The 21,111-nt window shown below is 44.5% G+C and overlaps 1 protein-coding gene across 16 annotated transcripts in view; it reads left to right on the plus strand.

Moving 5' to 3' along the window:
• PICALM (phosphatidylinositol binding clathrin assembly protein) overlaps nucleotides 1–21,111 on the plus strand; it is a 129,882-nt gene that overhangs the window by 20,586 nt on the left and 88,185 nt on the right. For all 16 annotated transcript variants that reach the window (XM_056561301.1, XM_056561306.1, XM_056561309.1 and 13 more), the window contains exon 2: nucleotides 10,627–10,769. In XM_056561301.1, coding sequence (XP_056417276.1) covers nucleotides 10,627–10,769 — 143 coding nt within the window. The remainder of the gene's footprint in view (nucleotides 1–10,626; nucleotides 10,770–21,111) is intronic.

Here is a 21,111-nt window from a genome sequence, read left to right on the forward strand (position 1 = left end):
CACAATACAATGGTACTATATTCTTCATTTAATGCCGCCATTTAGTGCCCAGGTAATTCTGTATGACTCCATTGATGGTACTATCCATGGTACAGGTAATATGGCCTGCTAGTGCACACAGCGACAGTGTTGCCAAATACTGCTACCTTACATACAGAAAAGCTAATGCTGCCACCCACCCACAGTATCTTGTTTCATGCTGTCACCTCCGGTAAATTTCATGTTACCGGCTTCTGACATACAATACAGTTAATGCTGCCACTCACCCAATGCAGTTGATGCTGTTGCATACGTACCGTGTAGTTGGTGCTGTTGCATACGTACTGTGTAGTTGATGCCGTTGCATACGTACCGTGTAGTTGATGCCGTTGTATACGTACCGTGTAGTTGATGCCGTTGCATACGTACCGTGTAGTTGATGCCGTTGCATACGTACCGTGTAGTTGATGCTGTTGCATACGTACCGTGTAGTTGATGCCGTTGTATACGTACCGTGTAGTTGATGCCGTTGCATACGTACCGTGCAGTTGACACCGTCGCATACGTACCGTGCTGTTGACGCCACCGTGTATGTACAGTGCAAACAATGCCACCCTACTTGCAGTATAGTAATGCTGTCATCCACCCCCCGTAAAATTGATGCAATTGTTTACATACGGTGCAGTTGAAACCGCAGCCTACTGCCCGTACAATTCATGCTACCTTCTACATACAGTACAATTAATGCTGCCACCCACCCACAGTAGCTTAGTCCATGATGTAACCTATTCCAGACATCTACCTACATCAGTGTTTTCCAACCAGGGGGCCTCCAGCTGTTGCAAAACTACAGCTCCCAGCATGCCCGGACAGCCTTCGGCTGTCCGGGCATGCTGGGGGTTGTAGTTTTGCAACAGCTGGAGGAACCCTGGTTGGGAAGCCTGACCTACATGCAATAAAGTTAAAGGGGTACTCCGGGGGGTGGCTTTGAAACCAACTGGTGTCCAAAAGATATACAGATTTGTAAATTTTATATATAAAAAATCTTAATCCTTCCAGTACTTATCAGCTGCTTTATACTACAGAGGAATTTGTGTAGTTCTTTACAGTCTGACCACAGTGCTCTCTGCTGACACCTCTGTCCGGGAAACTGTCCAGAATAGGAGCAAATCCGCATTGCAAAAACCGCTCCTCTCCTATCCGGACAGTTTTAAACCCGTGTGCCTCCAGCTGTTGAGAAACTATAACTCCCAGCATGCCCGGACAGTTGGAGCCAGTGTGCGTTACTCAATGACTAAACCTCTCTATTTACCCGTATTGAGAAATTCTTCCACGTAGATAGATTTTGTAATTCTAAAGGTAGAGAAGCCTGGAGGATGTGATGATGTCATCATTTTACAGCTGACAGCGCCGGACTGATGCCAGGAACCTAGGTGGTGGCCAAAGGGACGTATTTATCTATACAGGTGCTGGGGAGGAGGGGGTGCAGGAACTGTATACAGCAACGCCTCCAATCCCATATTGGGGGGAAAAAACAATGCATGATGGGAACTAGGGATCGACCGATTATCGGTTTGACTGATATTATCGGCCGATAATCACGATTTTGGGCATTATCGGTATCGGCAATTACCTTGCCGATAATCCGATGCTGCCCCGCGTCGCACCCCCCACCGCGTCTCACCCCCCACCGCGTCTCACCCCCCACCGAACAGCCCCGGCCCATTGCCTCCCCATCCCCAGTTTTATAATTACCTGTTCCCGGGGTCCACGCTACTTCTGGCTCCTGCTGCGTCCTGCGTTACGCTGTGCGCAATGAGTGACGCGATGTCACCGTCAGTGCGCACAGTGACAGCTCAGGAGGACGCCGCCGGAGCCAGATGTAGAGTGGACCCCGGGAACAGGTCATTATAAAACCGGGGATGGGGGAGGCAATGGGGCCGGGGCGACGGTGGGTGGGGCGGGGGAGGTCGCGGTGTTGCTGATAGGACTCAGGACCCCCGGACAGGCAGGGGGAGAGAAGCGGGTGGTGGGGGCGGCCTATGGAACCGCAAAAGCCACTGCAGTTCATTGATTTAAAGCGCCCGCTTTAAATCAGTGATCTGCAGCGGTGTCGCGGGGGGATAAATAGCGGATAACTTATACCGGAATATCGGTATAAGTTATCGCCCCTAACCTCCACCGATTATTGGTATCGGCCCCTAAAAAACCGATATCGGTAGATCCCTAATGGAAGCTGTAGTCTGCTCAGTAGTCCTGTCCAAGGTAGATTGTACATGTATAGGAAGTAGGTTTAGTGTTATGTTATCATGTAGGAGAAAGTGACGGGGGGGGGGGGGGATGTGACAAGGGGGAGATGTGAAATAGGTGGTGGGCATAAAATGGGTAGGTAGATGTGAAATGGAGGCGATTGGACATGAAATGGGGGGATTTCACCATTTTTTTTTAATTATAATGAAATTGCAATATTTAGGCCCAAAATCGCAATCGCACATTTTCCCCGTATCGTGCAGCCCAACCATGGCGTTAGTATATGTATTGTATATATATTTTTTGCTTCTGTTATATATCTCCTGCGTTTTTCTCCTAAGTCTTGTGATTATTTGATTATGTGACTAGAGGGTTTCTATTGATGCAATGAGGAAGGGGGGGGGGGTTCATTGTTTTATTTTTATTTACTTTTTTTTTGCCACAATTGCTTAAAGGGGTACTTCCCTGCTTAGCGTTTGGAACAAATTGTTCTGAACGCTGGAGCTGGCTCCGGGAGCTCGTGACGTCATAGCCCCACCCCCTCATGGCGTCACGTCCCGCCCCCTCAATGCAAGTCTATGGGAGGGGCAGGGCGTGACGCCACAAGCTCCCGGCTCCAGCGTTCGGAACAGTTTGTTCGAAATGCTGAGCAGCGGAGTACCCCTTTAAAAACAAAAAAATAGCATGCTGTGATTTTAAAAAACTACCTTGGTTTGACTTCAAATATTTCGATATAGACTCTTAGCTTACATCTGGCCACTTACCATATATACCATTTCTTTCAGCCTGAAGTGTTCTTTCAAAGTTAAACTCTTGTCCAATCTTCAGATCGGACATAGAGCAACGCAGTCTATAATGGGTGGTACGTTGCCAAGGCAACTGTACAATGCCCAGCAAGTTCCATGCAGGGTCCTATTGATTAGAAATTGGCTTGTTCACGCAACGTTCTGGATTGCCTGGACACCGATACTGCCCAGCATGCAATGTGCCGCTCCACAACCAATCTGAAGTTCAACTTTGGAGGTGACTTTAAAGGAGATATCCAGTGCTGAAAAACGTATCCCTTATCCTAAGGAGAAGGGATAAGTTTCAGATCGCGGGGGGTCCGACCGCTGGGGCCCCCTGCACTCTCCTGTACGGGCCCCCGGCAGCCCGCAAGAAGGGGGCGTGTTGACCACCGCACGAGGTGGGTCTGACACGCCCCCTATGGCCAACTCAATACAAATCTCCTGCTCTGCCATAGCGCTGTATTGAGGGGGCGAGTCGGCCGCAGCTTTGTGCGGTTTTCGACACCAGCCATCTGGCCAGCAAGCCGGGGCCACGTAAAGGAGATGGCGGAGGGCCTCAACGGTCGGACCCCCCGAGATCTGAAACTTATCCCCTTTCCTAAGGATAAGGGATAAGTTTTTCAGCACTGGACTACCCCTTTAAGTGAACCTAAAAGTGCATTTCAGGAGATTGTTAATGGGATAATCCTGCAGAATGGAGCTTTTGGCTCCTATTGGGTTAATAATATCGTCGCTTCCTGTTATATCAAGGTTATTGTTTGTCAAAGCTTTTCCCCTGATCCTCAGAACAGAACATATTTTCCAGATGTCCCTACAGCAGGGCCGGCCAGATATCCATAGGACCCAAAATATTGCTGCCTGACAGCTAGAGACGTCGTTCTCAGGCGCTGTGTGCGCTCCGTGTGCCGGGCATCTGTCTGCCATATGGAAGTATGTGCCCACCGCCTACGAGGATTCATTACTGATATAGTAAAGCCTCAGCCACAGCCCGCCGGGAGGAGGGCTGTCTGTATTTATCCTGAGAATCCTCCTTATTAATGGCAGTGATGGGGATTGATGTGGCTCAGTGTGGGATCACAAGGGACCGATGCTTTGGTTACTGGTTGGGGCTTTAGATTGTGCTGAGACTTTCTGCTGCGAGAGGGGAGAGGGAGCTGCTCTGTGAATGGATTGTTAGGAGATAGATACAACCACCTTTTGTGCTTTATGATGGATCCATCTTTGTTGCAGGTTCATAATGAACCTTATTGTATCTCCTTATAAAGTTCTTAAAGGGGTACTCCGTCCTGAGACATCTTATCCTCTATCCAAAGGATAGGAGATAAGATGTCTGATCCTTTTGGATAGGGGATAAGATGTCTGATCCTTTTGGATAGGGGATAAGATGTCTGATCCTTTTGGATAGGGGATAAGATGTCTGATCCTTTTGGATAGGGGATAAGATGTCTGATCCTTTTGGATAGGGGATAAGATGTCTGGTCCTTTTGGATAGGGGATAAGATGTCTGATCCTTTTGGATAGGAGATAAGATGTCTGATCCTTTTGGATAGGAGATAAGATGTCTGGTCCTTTTGGATAGGGGATAAGATGTCTGGTCCTTTTGGATAGGGGATAAGATGTCTGGTCCTTTTGGATAGGGGATAAGATGTCTGATCCTTTTGGATAGGAGATAAGATGTCTGATCCTTTTGGATAGGGGATAAGATGTCTGATCCTTTGGATAGGGGGATAAGATGTCTGATCCTTTTGGATAGGGGATAAGATGTCTGATCCTTTTGGATAGGGGATAAGATGTCTGATCCTTTGGATAGGGGGATAAGATGTCTGATCCTTTGGATAGGGGATAAGATGTCTGATCCTTTTGGATAGGGGATAAGATGTCTGATCCTTTTGGATAGGGGATAAGATGTCTGATCCTTTGGATAGGGGGATAAGATGTCTGATCCTTTGGATAGGGGGGATAAGATGTCTGATCCTTTTGGATAGGGGATAAGATGTCTGATCCTTTTGGATAGGGGATAAGATGTCTGATCCTTTTGGATAGGGGATAAGATGTCTGATCCTTTTGGATAGGGGATAAGATGTCTGATCCTTTTGGATAGGGGATAAGATGTCTGGTCCTTTTGGATAGGGGATAAGATGTCTGATCCTTTTGGATAGGAGATAAGATGTCTGATCCTTTTGGATAGGAGATAAGATGTCTGGTCCTTTTGGATAGGGGATAAGATGTCTGGTCCTTTTGGATAGGGGATAAGATGTCTGGTCCTTTTGGATAGGGGATAAGATGTCTGATCCTTTTGGATAGGAGATAAGATGTCTGATCCTTTTGGATAGGGGATAAGATGTCTGATCCTTTGGATAGGGGGATAAGATGTCTGATCCTTTTGGATAGGGGATAAGATGTCTGATCCTTTTGGATAGGGGATAAGATGTCTGATCCTTTGGATAGGGGGATAAGATGTCTGATCCTTTGGATAGGGGATAAGATGTCTGATCCTTTTGGATAGGGGATAAGATGTCTGATCCTTTTGGATAGGGGATAAGATGTCTGATCCTTTGGATAGGGGGATAAGATGTCTGATCCTTTGGATAGGGGGGATAAGATGTCTGATCCTTTTGGATAGGGGATAAGATGTCTGATCCTTTTGGATAGGGGATAAGATGTCTGATCCTTTTGGATAGGGGATAAGATGTCTGATCCTTTTGGATAGGGGATAAGATGTCTGATCCTTTGGATAGGGGGATAAGATGTCTGATCCTTCGGATAGGGGGATAAGATGTCTGATCCTTCGGATAGGGGATAAGATGTCTGATCCTTCGGATAGGGGATAAGATGTCTAGGGGCAGAGTACCCATTTAATGCTTCTGCTCCCACTGGGTTTGACCACGATCCCCCCCAATCTCTTTGATCTTTTTATCCAGAACTAGAAAAACTGCTCACTTCCATTGAACTGAATAAAGTTGTAATACCACAGATAACCTGAGGACACGTGTGGTGCTGTTGTTGGAAGAAATTAGCTCCGTTTGCCTCTTCCTAGATAACCCCTTTAACACTAGACATGGGTGGATGACACCATAGCTGTACATTTGTCTGCGGCAGTGTCGGAGGGGTGTACCCACCATAGGCATTAGATTTCTACAGGATATCCCAGTGTTTTCCAACCAGGGTGCCTCCAGCTGTTGCAAAACTACAACTCCCAGCATGCCCAGCCAGCAAACTGCTGTGTGGGCATGCTGGGAGTTGTAGTTTTGCCAGATCTAGAGGGCCATAGTTTAGAGTTCCTTTTCTGGGGGATCGACTGGCAATTTGCGGCGACATGGTGGGGAGGGGGGTGGGGGGATTGTCTCGGGATCCCACCAGGGGTTTGCACGGGGTTCCTGCTGAATGATTTCAGCAGGCATCCCGGTCCAGTCCTCGCCCAGTGACCGGAATTCCCACGTGCCTACAGGTACGCCCTGGGTCCTTAAGTGGTTAATGGCATCACCCAAAGTTGCTTTCAGTGGTTATATACTCCCTTTAAAGCCTCAAAGGGGGTATCCGGGAAAAAAAACTTTTTTTTTTATATATCAACTGGCTCCAGAAAGTTAAACAGATTTGTAAATTACTTCTATTAAAAAATCTTAACCCTTCCAGTACTTATGAGCTTCTGAAGTTAAGGTTGTTCTTTTCTGTCTAAGTGCTCTCTGATGACACGTGTTTCGGGAACCGCCCAGTTTAGAAGTAGTTTGCTATGGGGATTTGCTTCTAAACTGGGCGTTTCCCGAGACACGTGTCATCAGACGCACCAGGACGTACATTTACGTCCTAAGCATAACCGCGGGCATCGGAGCGATGCCCGTGTCATGCGCGGCTGATCCCGGCTGCTGATCGCAGCCAGGGACCCGCCGGCAATGGCCGACGCCCGCGATCTCGCGGGCGTCCGCCATTAACCCCTCAGGTGCCGGGATCAATACAGATCCCGGCATCTGCGGCGGTTCGCGATTTAAATGAACGATCGGATCGCCCGCAGCGCTGCTGCGGGGATCCGATCATTCATAACGCCGCACGGAGGTCCCCTCACCTTCCTCCGTCCGGCTCCCGGCGTCTCCTGCTCTGGTCTGTGATCGAGCAGACCAGAGCAGGAGATGACCGATAATACTGATCTGTTCTATGTCCTATACATAGAACAGATCAGTATTAGCAATCATGGTATTGTAAAAAAATGTGTAAAAAAATGTAAAAGTAAAAGTAAAAAAAAGTGAAAAATCCCCTCCCCCAATAAAAAAGTAAAACGTCCGTTTTTTCCTATTTTACCCCCAAAAAGCGTAAAAAACATTTTTTATAGACATATTTGGTATCGCCGCGTGCGTAAATGTCCGAACTATTAAAATAAAATGTTAATGATCCCGTACAGTGAACGGCGTGAACGAAAAAAAAAAAGTCCAAAATTCCTACTTTTTTAATACATTTTATTAAAAAAAATTATAAAAAATGTATTAAAAGTTTTTTATATGCAAATGTGGTATCAAAAAAAAGTACAGATCATGGCGCAAAAAATGAGCCCCCATACCGCCACTTATACGGAAAAATAAAAAAGTTAGAGGTCATCAAAATAAAGGGATTATAAACGTACTAATTTGGTTAAAAAGTTTGATTTTTTTTTAGCGCAACAATAATATAAAACTATATAATGATGGGTATCATTTTAATCGTATTGACCCTCAGAATAAAGAACACATGTCACTTTTACCATAAATTGTACGGCGTGAAAACAAAACCTTCCAAAATTAGCTAAATTGCGTTTTTCGTTTTAATTTCCCCACAAAAATAGTGTTTTTTGGTTGCGCCATACATTTTATGATATAATGAGTGATGTCATTACAAAGGACAACTGGTCGCGCAAAAAACAAGCCCTCATACTAGTCTGTGGATGAAAATATAAAAGGGTTATGATTTTTAGAAGGCGAGGAGGAAAAAATGAAAACGTAAAAATTAAATTGTCTGAGTCCTTAAGGCCAAAATGGGCTGAGTCCTTAAGGGGTTAAGGACCCAGGACGTATGAGTACGTCCTAGGTCCCGGTCCTGCGATATAACGCGGGGTCACACGGTGACCCCGCATCATATCGCGGCGGGCCCGGCGTCATAGTGAAGCCGGGACCCGTCTCTAATAGCGCGCGGCACTGATCGCTGTGCCGCGCGATATTAACCCTTTAGCCGCACGCTCAAAGCTGAGCCGCGCGGCTAAAAACGAAAGTGAAAGTTGCCGGTTAGCTCAGGGAGCTGTTCGGGATCGCCGCGGTATAATCACGGCATCCCGAACAGCTGTACTACAGGAGGAGGTCTTCTTACCTTCCTTCCTGCAGTCCGATCGCCGATTGAATGCTTCAAGCCTGAGATCCAGGCATGAGCATTCAATCGCCGAAAACACTGATTGATCCATTCCTATGGAGATGGACCAATCAGTGTAAAAGATGAGTTAATGCAATGTTATAGCCCCCCCTATAGGAGCTATAATACTGCATAAGAAAAGTGTAAAAAAATCATTAACCCTTTCAATGATCCCTTCCCCCTAATAAGTTTGAATCACCCGGCATTTCCAAGAATAAAAAAAACATTATGTAAATAATAATAAAAATAAACATATGTGGTTTTGCCGTGTGCGGAAATGTCCGAATTATAAAAACATACCGCTTTTCAAACCGCATGTTCAATGGTGTACGCGCAAAAAAATTCCAAAGTCCAAAATAGCGCATTTTTTATCACTTTTTATACCACAAAAAAGTGAATAAAAATGATCAAAAAGTCTGATCAGAACAAAAATGGTACCGACAAAAACTTCAGATCACGGCGCAAAAAATGAGCCCTCATAGCCCCCTGAACACAGAAAAATAAAAAAGTTATAGGGGTCAGAATATGACAATTTTAAACGTATACATTTTCCTGCATGTATTCATGATTTTCTTCTGAAGTGATACAAAATCAAACCTATGCAAGTAGGGTATCATTTTAACCGTATGGACGTACAGAATAAAGATAAGGTATCATTTTTGCTGAAAAATTTACTGCGTAAAAACGGAAGCCCCCAAAACTTACAAAATAGTGTTTTTCATCAATTTTGTCGCACATTGATTTTTTTTTCCCGTTTCACTGTAGATTTTTGGGTAAAATGACTGTCATTACAAAGTAGAATTAGTGACGCAAAAAATAAGCCATCATATAGAATTTTAGGTGAAAATTTTTAACAGTTATGATTTTTTTTAAAGTTAAGGAGGAAAAATTGAAAATGAAAAAACGGAAAAAGCCCGGGTCCTTAAGGGGTTAAGGACACAAGACGTACTGGAACGTCATGTGTCTGCTCCCGATCTATAACGTGGCCCCGCGTCATAGCGAGTCGGGCCCGACCTCTAACAACGGCCGGGACCCGTGGCTAATAGCGCGCAGCATTGATCGCTGTGCCGCACGCTATTAACCCTTTAGACTTTGAACTTTGAACGCCGCGTCTAAAGTGAAACTGAAACCATGCCGGTTAGCTCAGTGGGCTGTTCGGGATAGCCGCGGCGAAAGCGTGGCATCCTGAACAGCTGACAGGACAGCGGGAGGGCCCCTTCCTGCCTCCTCGCTGTCAGATCGCCGAATGACTGCTCAGTGCCTGAGATCCAGGCAGGAGCAGTCAAGCCGCAGAATCATCGATCACTGGTTTCTTATGAGAAACCAGTGATCAATGATAAAGATCAGTGTGTGCAGTGTTATAGGTCCCTATGGGATAACAATGATCAGTGTGTGCAGTGTTATAGGTCCCTATGGGAGCTATAACACTGCAAAAAAAAAAAGTGATTAAACATCATTTAACCCCTTCCCTATTAAAAGTTTGAATCACCCCCCATAAAAAAAGAACAGTGTAAATAAAAATAAACATATGTGGTATCGCCGCGTGCGTAAATGTCCGAATTATAAAAATATATCATTAATTAAACCGCACGGTCAATGGCGTGCGTGCAAAAAAAATTCCAAAGTCCAAAATAGTGCATTTTTGGTCACTTTTTATATCCTGATCAATAAGTCCTATCAATGCAAAAATGGTACCATTAAAAACTTCAGATCACGGCGCAAAAAATGAGCGCTAATACCGCCCCATACACGGAAAAATAAAAAAGTTATAGGGGTCAGAAATGACAATTTTAAACGTATTAATTTTCCTGCATGTAGTTATGATTTTTTCCAGAAGTGCGACAAAATCAAACCTATATAAGTAGGGTATCATTTTAATCGTATGGACCTACAGAATAAAGATAAGGTGTCATTTTTACCGAAAAATGTACTACGTAGAAACGGAAGCCCCCAAAAGTTACAAAACGGCGTTTTTTTTTTCCAATTTTGTCTGACAATGATTTTTTTTTCCGTTTCACCATAGATCAGCACAATGACTGATGTCATTACAAAGTAGAATTGGTGGCGCAAAAAATAAGCCATCATATGGATTTTTTGGTGCAAAATTGAGAGTTATAATTTTTTAAAGGCAAGGAGCAAAAAACGAAAATGCAAAAACGGAAAAACCCCCGGTTCTTAAGGGGTTAATATTAATCTTGCATTGTGTTTTTTGATTTTAATCCAGGTTTGTTCTGTTCTTCAGATTTGATCCAGTGCACGAACGAGATGAATGTGAACATCCCGCAGCTGGCCGACACGTTATTCGAAAGGACGACCAACAGTAGCTGGGTGGTGGTCTTCAAGTCTCTAATAACTACTCATCACCTCATGGTGTACGGCAACGAGGTAAGAGCCCTTATTTAAAGATGCCAAACATGTTTGGTACAAAGAGAATCCTGAAAATTTTAAGCATTTATGTCAAGGTTGAAGGGGTACTCCGGTAGAAAACACTTTTTTATTTTATTTTTTTATCAACTGGTGCCAGAAAGTTAAAAAGATTTCTAAATTACCTCTATTAAAAAAATCTTAATCCTTCCAGTACTTATTAGCTGCTGAATACTACAGAGCAAATTTATTTTCTTTTTGGAACACAGAGCTCTCGGCTGACCTCACGAGCACAGTGCTCTCTGCTGACACCTCTGTCCATTTTAGGAACTGTGCAGAGAAGGAGAAAATTCCCATAGCAAACGTTGGCTGCTCTGGACAGTTCCTAAAATGGACAGAGATGTCAGCAGAGAGCACTGTGCTTGTGATGTCAGCCGAGAGCTCTGTGTTCCAAAAAGAAAAGAATTTCCTCTGTAGTATTCAGCAGCTAATAAGTACTGGAAGGATTAAGATTATTTTTTTTTTTAAAGAAGTAATTTACAAATCTGTTTAACTTTCGGGCACCAGTTGATTTAAAAAAGAAAGAAAAGTTTTCAACCGGGAGTACCCCTTTAAAAGTTATCACCTATCCACATAATCTAGGACAGTGGTCTCCAACCTGCGGACCTGCATATGTTGCAAAACTACAACTCCCAGCATGCCCGGACAGCCGTTGGCTGTCCGGGCATGCTGGGAGTTGTAGTTTTGCAACATCTGGAGGGTCCGCAGGTTGGAGACCACTGATCTAGGATAACAGCTGTGACCCTGTTGATCACATGAACAGAGGTCCCTTGTCCCCCAAGTGAATGGAGCAGTAATGCAAAGTCATGACTGTCACTCTGTTCACTGTCTATGGGACTTCCAAGCATGTGTAAGTTTGGCCTTGTTTGAAAGCCCCATAGAGAATGAATGGATCATAGGCCGAGCATATACACTTCTCAGAACCAGGGACCTCCGATCTTGTGGTCAGTCCCCCCACTGATCAGCGTGTGAAGAGAGCAACTTTCACTCTAGGGATAATCCCTTCATGGCGTTGTCTCGGTTGGACAACCCTTCTATAGCAACCCATGCTCCATATAGAGGGTCTGTCTGGGTGCGTAAAGCGGTTATCCGGTGTTTATTTCTTTTTTTTTTCTCTCCGTTCTGCAAAAATAATAAATTGTAACCTACTCGCGCTGCTTTCCCCGTCCTCTGGCCCTGGTCGTCTTCCGCATTCTGGAGCCTGTTACATGACACTGCCGAAGGGGGGACAGTGTTGTGGATGGCAGTAAAATCAGTGCAGTGTCTCATGTTGGGCCCCAAAATGACGGGGGCGTAAAGGGGTACTCCAGTGGAAAACTAATTTTTTATTTTTTATCAACTGGTGCCAGAAAGTTAAACAGATTTGTAAATTAATAGGCAAAGCGAAGATGTGATATTCGGCACTGCTACTACTGGCTAAGGCTGGCTTCACACTACGTTTTCTCCCATACGGGAGCGCATACGGCAGGGGGGAGCTAAAACCTCGCGCTCCCGTATGCCTTCGTATGCGCTCCCGTATGTCATTCATTTCAATGAGCCGGCCGGAGTGAAACGTTCGGTCCGGTCGGCTCATTTTTGCGCCGTATGCGCTTTTACAACCGGACCTAAAACTGGTCAACCACGGTTTGAGGCCCGGTCGTAAAAGCGCATACGGTGCAAAAATGAGCCGACCGAACGTTTCACTCCGGCCGGCTCATTGAAATGAATGACATACGGGAGCGCATACGGGAGCGCGAGATTTTAGCTCCCCCCTGCCGTATGCACTCCCGTATGGGAGAAAACGTAGTGTGAACCCAGCTTAAGCCGGACTGTAAGACGGACGTTCGACTAGGACAAACCTGTAGAGATGTGGAGGTGCTCTGATGTAATGGCAAAGTTCAAATCTTCAATACAGTGGAGAGTTAGAAAAACATCGGCACTCACCGGTCTTCTCTTAAAACAGCTTCTTTATTGGTGCATACTCACAACATGAAATTCAGTCAGGGAGAGGGATCTGTGCAGGGGGGGGTAAGTAGTAGGCAACAGACTCTGTTTCACTCGTTACACAAGCTTGGCCGGATGAAGCTCGTGGCAAATGGCCGGATGAAGCTCGCGTAACAAGCAAAACAGTCTGTTGCCTACTACTTACCCCCCCCTGCACAGATCCCTCTCCCTGACTGCATTTCATGTTGTGAGTATGCACCAATAAAGAAGCTGTTTTAAGAGAAGACCGGTGAGTGCCGATGTTTTTCTAACTCTCCACTGTATTGAAGATTTGTAAATTACTTCTATTAAAAAAAAATCTTAATCCTTCCAGTACTTATTAGCTGCTGAATACTACAAGGGAAATTCTTTTCTTTTTGGAACACAGAGCTCTCTGCTGACATCATGACCACAGTGCTCTCTGCTGACATCTCTGTCCATTTTAGGAACTGTCCAGAGCAGCATATGTTTTCTATGGGGATTTTCTCCTACTCCGGACAGTTCTTAAAATGGACAGAGATGTCAGCAGAGAGCACTGTGCTGGTAATGTCAGCAGAGAGCCCTGTGTTCCAAAAAGAAAAGTCCTTTTTTTATAGAAGTAATTTACAAATCTGTTTAACTTTTTGGCACCAGTTGATTAAAAAAAAAAAAAAGTTTTCCACCGGAGTACCCCTTTAGTTTTTATATTTTTGTTGTTGCAGCCTGGGCACATATATATAAAAAAAAAAAAAAAAAATTTAACCCCGTCAGATCGCTATTTTTTTTTATCTAATCCTGACCATTAGAGATGAGCGAATTTACAGTAAATTCGATTCGTCACGAACTTCTCGGCTCGGCAGTTGATGACTTTTCCTGCATAAATTAGTTCAGCTTTCAGGTGCTCCGGTGGGCTGGAGACTCTTTCCTAGGACTGTATCCACCTTTTCCAGCCCACCGGAGCACCTGAAAGCTGAACTAATTTATGCAGGATAAGTCATCAACTGCCGAGTCGAGAAGTTCGTGACGAATTGAATTTACTGTAAATTCGCTCATCTCTACTGACCATGTACATCTGTACGTTTTTATGTCTCTATCACCTATATTTATTATAAAAATTCCTTTTTTCATTAGCTCACAGTTTTAGAAATCCTCTATGGGGAAGGGGGTGTGTCCCTCCTTGTGTTGGTGGGAGGGGATTGGTGTATGGTGGAGGGGGCGTGTCTCACTGGTGATGGTGGGAGTGATCATGTGGTGGAGGGGGCGTGTCTCTCCCTTTTGGTGGTGGGAGTGATTGGTGTATGGTGGAGGGGGCGTGTCTCCCTTTTGGTGGTGGGAGTGATTGGTGTAAGGTGGAGGGGGCGTGTCTCTCTCTTGGTGTTGGGAGTGATTGGTGTATGGTGGAGGGGGCGTGTCTCCCTTTTGGTGGTGGGAGTGATTGGTGTAAGGTGGAGGGGGCGTGTCTCTCTCTTGGTGGTGGGAGTGATTGGTGTAAGGTGGAGGGGGCGTGTCTCTCTCTTGGTGGTGGGAGTGATTGGTGTATGGTGGAGGGGGCGTGTCTCCCTTTTGGTGGTGGGAGTGATTGGTGTAAGGTGGAGGGGGCGTGTCTCTCTCTTGGTGGTGGGAGTGATTGGTGTATGGTGGAGGGGGCGTGTCTCTCCCTTTTGGTGGTAGGAGTGATTGGTGTAAGGTGGAGGGGGCGTGTCTCTCTCTTGGTGGTGGGAGTGATTGGTGTATGGTGGAGGGGGCGTGTCTCCCTTTTGGTGGTGGGAGGTGATTGGTGTGTGGTGGAGGGGGCGTGTCTCCCTTGTGGTGGTGGGAGTGACTGGTGTGTGGTGGAGTGGGCGTGTCTCCCTTTTGGTGGTGGGAGGTGATTGGTGTGTGGTGGAGTGGGCGTGTCTCCCTTGTGGTGGTGGGAGGTGATTGGTGTGTCTGCTCATGCAGCCTTGTCCATAAGTTATTTCTTGTCTATGACTCATGGACAAGCTGCTGCTGCTGCTGCAGGACTGGTTAGTAGGAATTTTCCCCTGCTCTGGACAGTCCCTGATACGGGCATCAGGTGTCAGCAGAGAGCACTGTGGACAAGTCAAAAAAGAAATTCAAAAAGAAAAGAACTTCCTCTGTAGCATACAGCTGCTAAATAGCACTGGAAGGGTAAAGAATTTTTTAATAGAAGCGATTTACAAATCTGTTTAACTTTTTGGCACCAGTTGATTTAAAAAAGTTTTCCACCAGAGTACCCCTTTTAATTAAGAAACATATAAATGCAATTCTGAAGAACTTGGCAGAAAGGGGGAGCGATGGTCAATACTTCCGTTTTTAGCATGAAATGTTTTTTTTCCTACTTTTCCGAGCACTTAATGATGTTTGATGAAGTTTATGTTCTGTTACCAAGAACTTGTTCCATGAGAAGACTCCAGCTTTCTCTGCCTCCAGTTACTTTGTGTCTGTTTCCTGGTACGATATAAAATTCCGCCTTCTCCGTCCTCACGCTGGTTACAGCCGTCGCTTTGATCTTCGGACTCGGTTGTCAGTAAATTAAAAGCACACAAGGGGCGATGTTACTGCAGCACACAAAGGAAGAAGTTGTGTTATCGTGCGGAGGCTTCTTGTATGCTGGGAAGTGGTGGACAGAAGATTTATTTGATTGGGGAATGTAAACAGGTCTGATCAAAGATGGTCCCCACCTCCGAAAAAAGAAACGCCATCTGACCGTGTCATAACATAGCATTCTGTGATTATATTCCGGGAAACTCCCGGCGCATATGCTGCACACAACCCCCTCCCCATTATAGGAAAGCATAGCTTGTACTTTCCTACATAAAATCGTGCAGTAATAAACATTTACCATATGCTGTAAATGGGATTCAATGAGCAACATGTCGCTGTATAGTAATAGTAACATAGTTCATAAGGTTGAAAAAAGACCAGAGTCCATCTAGTTCAACCTATATCCCTAATGAGTCCCTACTGAGTTGATCCAGAGGAAGGCAAAAAAAAACTTGTACTAGAGGTAAAAATTCCTTCCGACTCCAAATATGGCATCAGAATAAATCCCTGGATCAATGTTCTGTCCCTAAATATCTAGTATACAGAACAAGTGATGTTATTATTCTCCAAAAATTCATCCAAACCCTTTTAAATTCTTTTACAGAGTTCACCATGACCACCTCCTCCGGGAGAGAATTCCACAGTCTCACTGCTCTTACAGTAAAGAACCCCCGTCTGTGCTGGTGTAGAAACCTTCTTTCCTCTAGACGTAGAGGATGCCCCCTTGTTATAGATATAGTCCTGGGTATAAATAGATCATGGAGAGATCTCTGTACTGTCCCCTGATATATTTATACATAGTTATTAGGTCGCCCCGAAGTCTTCTTTTTTCTAAACTAAATAACCCTAATTCTGATAATCTTTCTGGGTACTGTAGTCCTCCCATTCCCCGTATTACTCTGGTTGCCCGTCTTTGTACCCTCTCCAGCTCTACTTTATCTTTCTTGTACACTGGTGCCCAGTACTGTACACAGTATTCTATGTGTGATCTGACCAGTACTGTACACAGTACTCTATGTGTGTCTGACTAGTGATTTGTACAGCGGTAGAATTATTTCCTTGTCGTGGGCATCTATGCCCCTATTGATGCACCCCATGATTTTATTAGCCTTGGCAGCAGCTGCCCGACACTGGTCACTACAGCTAAATTTACTATTAACTAAGACTCCTAATTCCTTTTCCACGTCAGTCGTCCCATGAGTGCTCCCATTTAATATATAACCCTGTCCAGGATTTTTCCTCCCTATTTGCATTACCTTACATTTATCAGTGTTGAACCTCATCTGCCACTTCTCAGCCCAAACCCCCAAACTATCCAGATCCATTTGTAACAGTGCACTGTCCTCTATAGTGTTTACCGCTTTACAGAGTTTAGTATCCTCAGCAAAGATTACTTTACTATTCAACCCCTCTACAAGGTCATTAATGAATACATTAAATAGAACAGGACCCAAGACAGACCCCTGTGGTACCCCACTAGTAACAGTCACCCAATCAGAATAAGTACCATTAAAAACCACCCTCCGTTTCCTATCACTGAGCCAGTTACTTACCCACTTACACACATTGTCCCCCAGCCCCATCCTTCTGATTTTATGCACCAACCGTTTATGTGGAACCGTATCAAATGCTTTGGAAAAATCCAGATATACGACATCCAGCGATTGCCCCCTGGTCCAGTCTGGAGCTCCCCTCCTCATAGAAGCTGATCAGGTTAGTTTGACAGGACTGATCCCTCATAAAGCTATGCTGATAGGGAGTCATACATTTATTTTTATCAATATACTCCAAAATATCATATCTTAGAAAACCCTCAAACAATTTACATACAACAGAGATTAAACTAACAGGTCTGTAATTCCCAGGGTCACCTTTTCACCCATTTTTAAATATTGGCACCACATTTGCCATGCGCCATTCCTGGGGAACAGTCCCTGTTACTATAGAGTCCCTGAATATTAAAAATAGAGGTCTGTCTATTAAAATACTTAATTCCTTTAGAACTCGGGTGAATGCCATCTGGACCTGGTAATTTGTCTATTTTGATTTTTTTTGTAGGCAGCACTGTACTTCTTCCTGGGTTAGACAGGTGACCTGTACTTCTTCCTGGGTTACACAGGTGACCTATACTGGGGAGTTTATCTTATCTTGCTGTATTTCACCTGGCATTTCAATTTCCTCAGTGAATACAGTGGAGAAGAATTTGTTTAGTATATTTGCTTTTTCCTGATCCCCGTTTATAATTTCTTCCGCATCATTTTTTAAAGGGCCTACACTTTCATTTTTGATCATTTTGCTATTTATATAGTTAACCCCTTAAGGACGCAGGACGTAAATGTACGTCCTGGTGAGGTGGTACTTAACGCACCAGGACGTACATTTACGTCCTAAGCATAACCGCGGGCATCGGAGCGATGCCCGTGTCATGCGCGGCTGATCCCGGCTGCTGATCGCAGCCAGGGACCCGACGGCAATGGCCGACACCCGCGATCTCGCGGGCGTCCGCCATTAACCCCTCAGGTGCCGGGATCAATACAGATCCCGGCATCTGCGGCAGTTCGCGATTAAAATGAACGATCGGATCGCCCGCAGCGCTGCTGCGGGGATCCGATCATTCATAACGTCGCACGGAGGTCCCCTCACCTTCCTCCGTGCGGCTCCCGGCGTCTCCTGCTCTGGTCTGTGATCGAGCAGACCAGAGCAGGAGATGACCGATAATACTGATCTGTTCTATGTCCTATACATAGAACAGATCAGTATTAGCAATCATGGTATTGCTATGAATAGTCCCCTATGGGGACTATTCAAGTGTAAAAAAAAATGTAAAAAAATGTAAAAGTAAAAGTAAAAAAAAAGTGAAAAATCCCCTCCCCCAATAAAAAAGTAAAACGTCCGTTTTTTCCTATTTTACCCCCAAAAAGCGTAAAAAAATTTTTTTATAGACATATTTGGTATCGCCGCGTGCGTAAATGTCCGAACTATTAAAATAAAATGTTAATGATCCCGTACGGTGAACGGCGTGAACGAAAAAAAATTAAAAAAGTCAAAAATTCCTACTTTTTAATACATTTTATAAAAAAAAAATTATAAAAAATGTATTAAAAGTTTTTTATATGCAAATGTGGTATAAAAAAAAAGTACAGATCATGGCGCAAAAAATGAGCCCCCATACCGCCGCTTATACGGAAAAATAAAAAAGTTATAGGTCATCAAAATAAAGGGATTATAAACGTACTAATTTGGTTAAAAAGTTTGTGATTATTTTTAAGCGCAACAATAATATAAAAGTATATAATAATGGGTATCATTTTAATCGTATTGACCCTCAGAATAAAGAACACACGTCATTTTTACCATAAATTGTACGGCGTGAAAACAAAACCTTCCAAAATTAGCAAAATTGCGTTTTTCGTTTTAATTTCCCCACAAAAATAGTGTTTTTTGGTTGCGCCATACATTTTATGATATAATGAGTGATGTCATTACAAAGGACAACTGGTCGCGCAAAAAACAAGCCCTCATACTAGTCTGTGGATGAAAATATAAAAGAGTTATGATTTTTAGAAGGCGAGGAGGAAAAAATGAAAACGTAAAAATTAAATTGTCTGAGTCCTTAAGGCCAAAATGGGCTGAGTCCTTAAGGGGTTAAAGAACGTTTGGGGTTAGTTTTACTCTCTTTGGCAATGAGTCTTTCTGTCTCTATTTTTGCAGCTTTTATCTGTATTAACTTTTTCTCTATAGCTTTTTAATGCTTCTTCACTGCTGTCCTGTTTTAGTAATTTAAATGCTTTATTTTTGTCATTTATTGCCCCCTTAACGTTCTTATTCATCCATATTGGTTTTCTTTGATTTCTGACCCTTTTATTCCCAAAAGGTATATACATCTTACAGTGAGAATTTAAGATATTCCTATAAGTCTCCCATTTAGTGACAGTATTCATATATTTGAGGACATTATCCCATTTTATATTGTTATGGGCTTCTCTGAGTTGATCAAACTTTGCCTTCCAAAAGTTCATTGTTTTTGTGGCCCCTCGAGAGATTGCCTTATTGAAGAAAAAGTTATAATGTATTATATTATGATCACTATTCCCTAGGTGTCCTTCTACTTGCACATTAATTATTCTGTCAGGTCTGTTGGTTAAAGGAGTACTCTAGTGCAGAGTATTCCTGCTCCGTTCTGCCCGGGCTGCAAAATAAATGAAAATGAACCCACTCACCTTCCTGGGTTCCCGCGGAGCGCCACCACAGCTTTTCGGTCCTCCGGTCCATCCTCTTCATACTTCCGGGTGTAACGAAGCGTCACATGGCGCTCAGCCTATCGCCGGCCGCCGCGATGTTCAGCCTCGGCTGGCGATAGGCTGAGCGCCATGTGACGCTTCGTTACACCCGGAAGTATGAAGAGGATGGACCGGAGGACCGAACAGCTGTAGTGGCGCTCCGTGGGAACCCAGGGAGGTGAGTGATGGATCATTTTAATTTATTTTGCTGCCTGGACAGAACGGAGCAGGAATATTCTGAACTAGAGTACTCCTTTAATATTAAGTCTAGTAGGGCGCCCCCTCTGGTCGGGCTCTGCACAATTTGGGACAGATAATTGTCTTAAGTTATAGTCAGAAATCTGTTTCCTTTATGAGATTCACAGGTCTCAGTCTCCCAGTTTATATCAGGATAGTTAAAGCCCCCCATTATTATCACCTCATTCTGATTTGCTGCTTTGTTTATTTGCCTCAGTAATTGATCTTCTGCCTCTTCCATTATGTTTGGTGGCTTATAGCAAACGCCTATCAGAATTTTATTTTATCTTCATATATTTCTACCCATAATGACTCCACATTATGGTTTCCCTCCCGTATATCCTCCAGCAGTGCGGCCTTCAGACTGGACTTTACATAAAGACAGACTCCTCCCCCTTTCCGTTTTGTCCGATCCTTCCTGAATAGACTATAACGCTGTATGTTGACCGCTCAGTCACAGCTATCTTCCAACCAGGTCTCTGTTATACCCACTATGTCATAATTCTCCTCAGAAATTTTCAACTCCAGTTCATCAGTTTTATTGGTCAGACTTCTGGCATTAGTCAGAGTGCAATACAATGGTGTATGTTTTTTCTTCCTATGAAGCCTATCCGTATTAACTATTCTAACCCCTCCCTCCGCTTCACCCCCAGGTATATTAATAAGTCCCCCCCCCCCTATCTACACTATCTTCCCCCTCTATGTTGTAGGTTTCCCCCCCGTCCCTAGTTTAAACACTCCTCCACCCTTCTAGCCATCTTCTCCCCAAGCACAGCTGCAGCCCGTCCCTACGGTAGAGCCGGCAACCGACAGCGAAGTCTGCCCAATTCTCCATGAACCCAAACCCTTCCTTCCTACACCAGCTTCTGAGCCACTTGTTTACCTCCCTTATCTCCCGCAGCCTCTCTGGTACGGCTCGTGGTACAGGTAATATTTCAGAAAATACTACCTTGGAGGTCCTTGCCTTAAGCTTGCAGCCTAAGTCCCTGAAATCATTTTTAAGGACACTCCATCTACCTCTTACTTTGTCATTGGTGCCAATATGTACCATGACTGCTGGGTCTTCTCCATCCCCACCCAGCAACCTGTCAACCCGATCCGCGATGTGCCGAACTCGAGCGCCAGGAAGACAACACACTGTTCGGCGATCCCGGGCTTTGTGACAGATCGCCCTGTCTGCCCCCTAATAGAGTCCCCCACTACCAGTACCTGTCTGGCCTGCCCTGCTCTCCTCCCTCCCTTCTTACTGGAGCAGACACCCGGCAGAGTCCTGCTGAAGTACCGCTAGCTCTGAAATG

Source organism: Hyla sarda, chromosome 2, assembly GCF_029499605.1.
Source record: "Hyla sarda isolate aHylSar1 chromosome 2, aHylSar1.hap1, whole genome shotgun sequence".
Lineage (NCBI taxonomy): Eukaryota > Metazoa > Chordata > Amphibia > Anura > Hylidae > Hyla > Hyla sarda.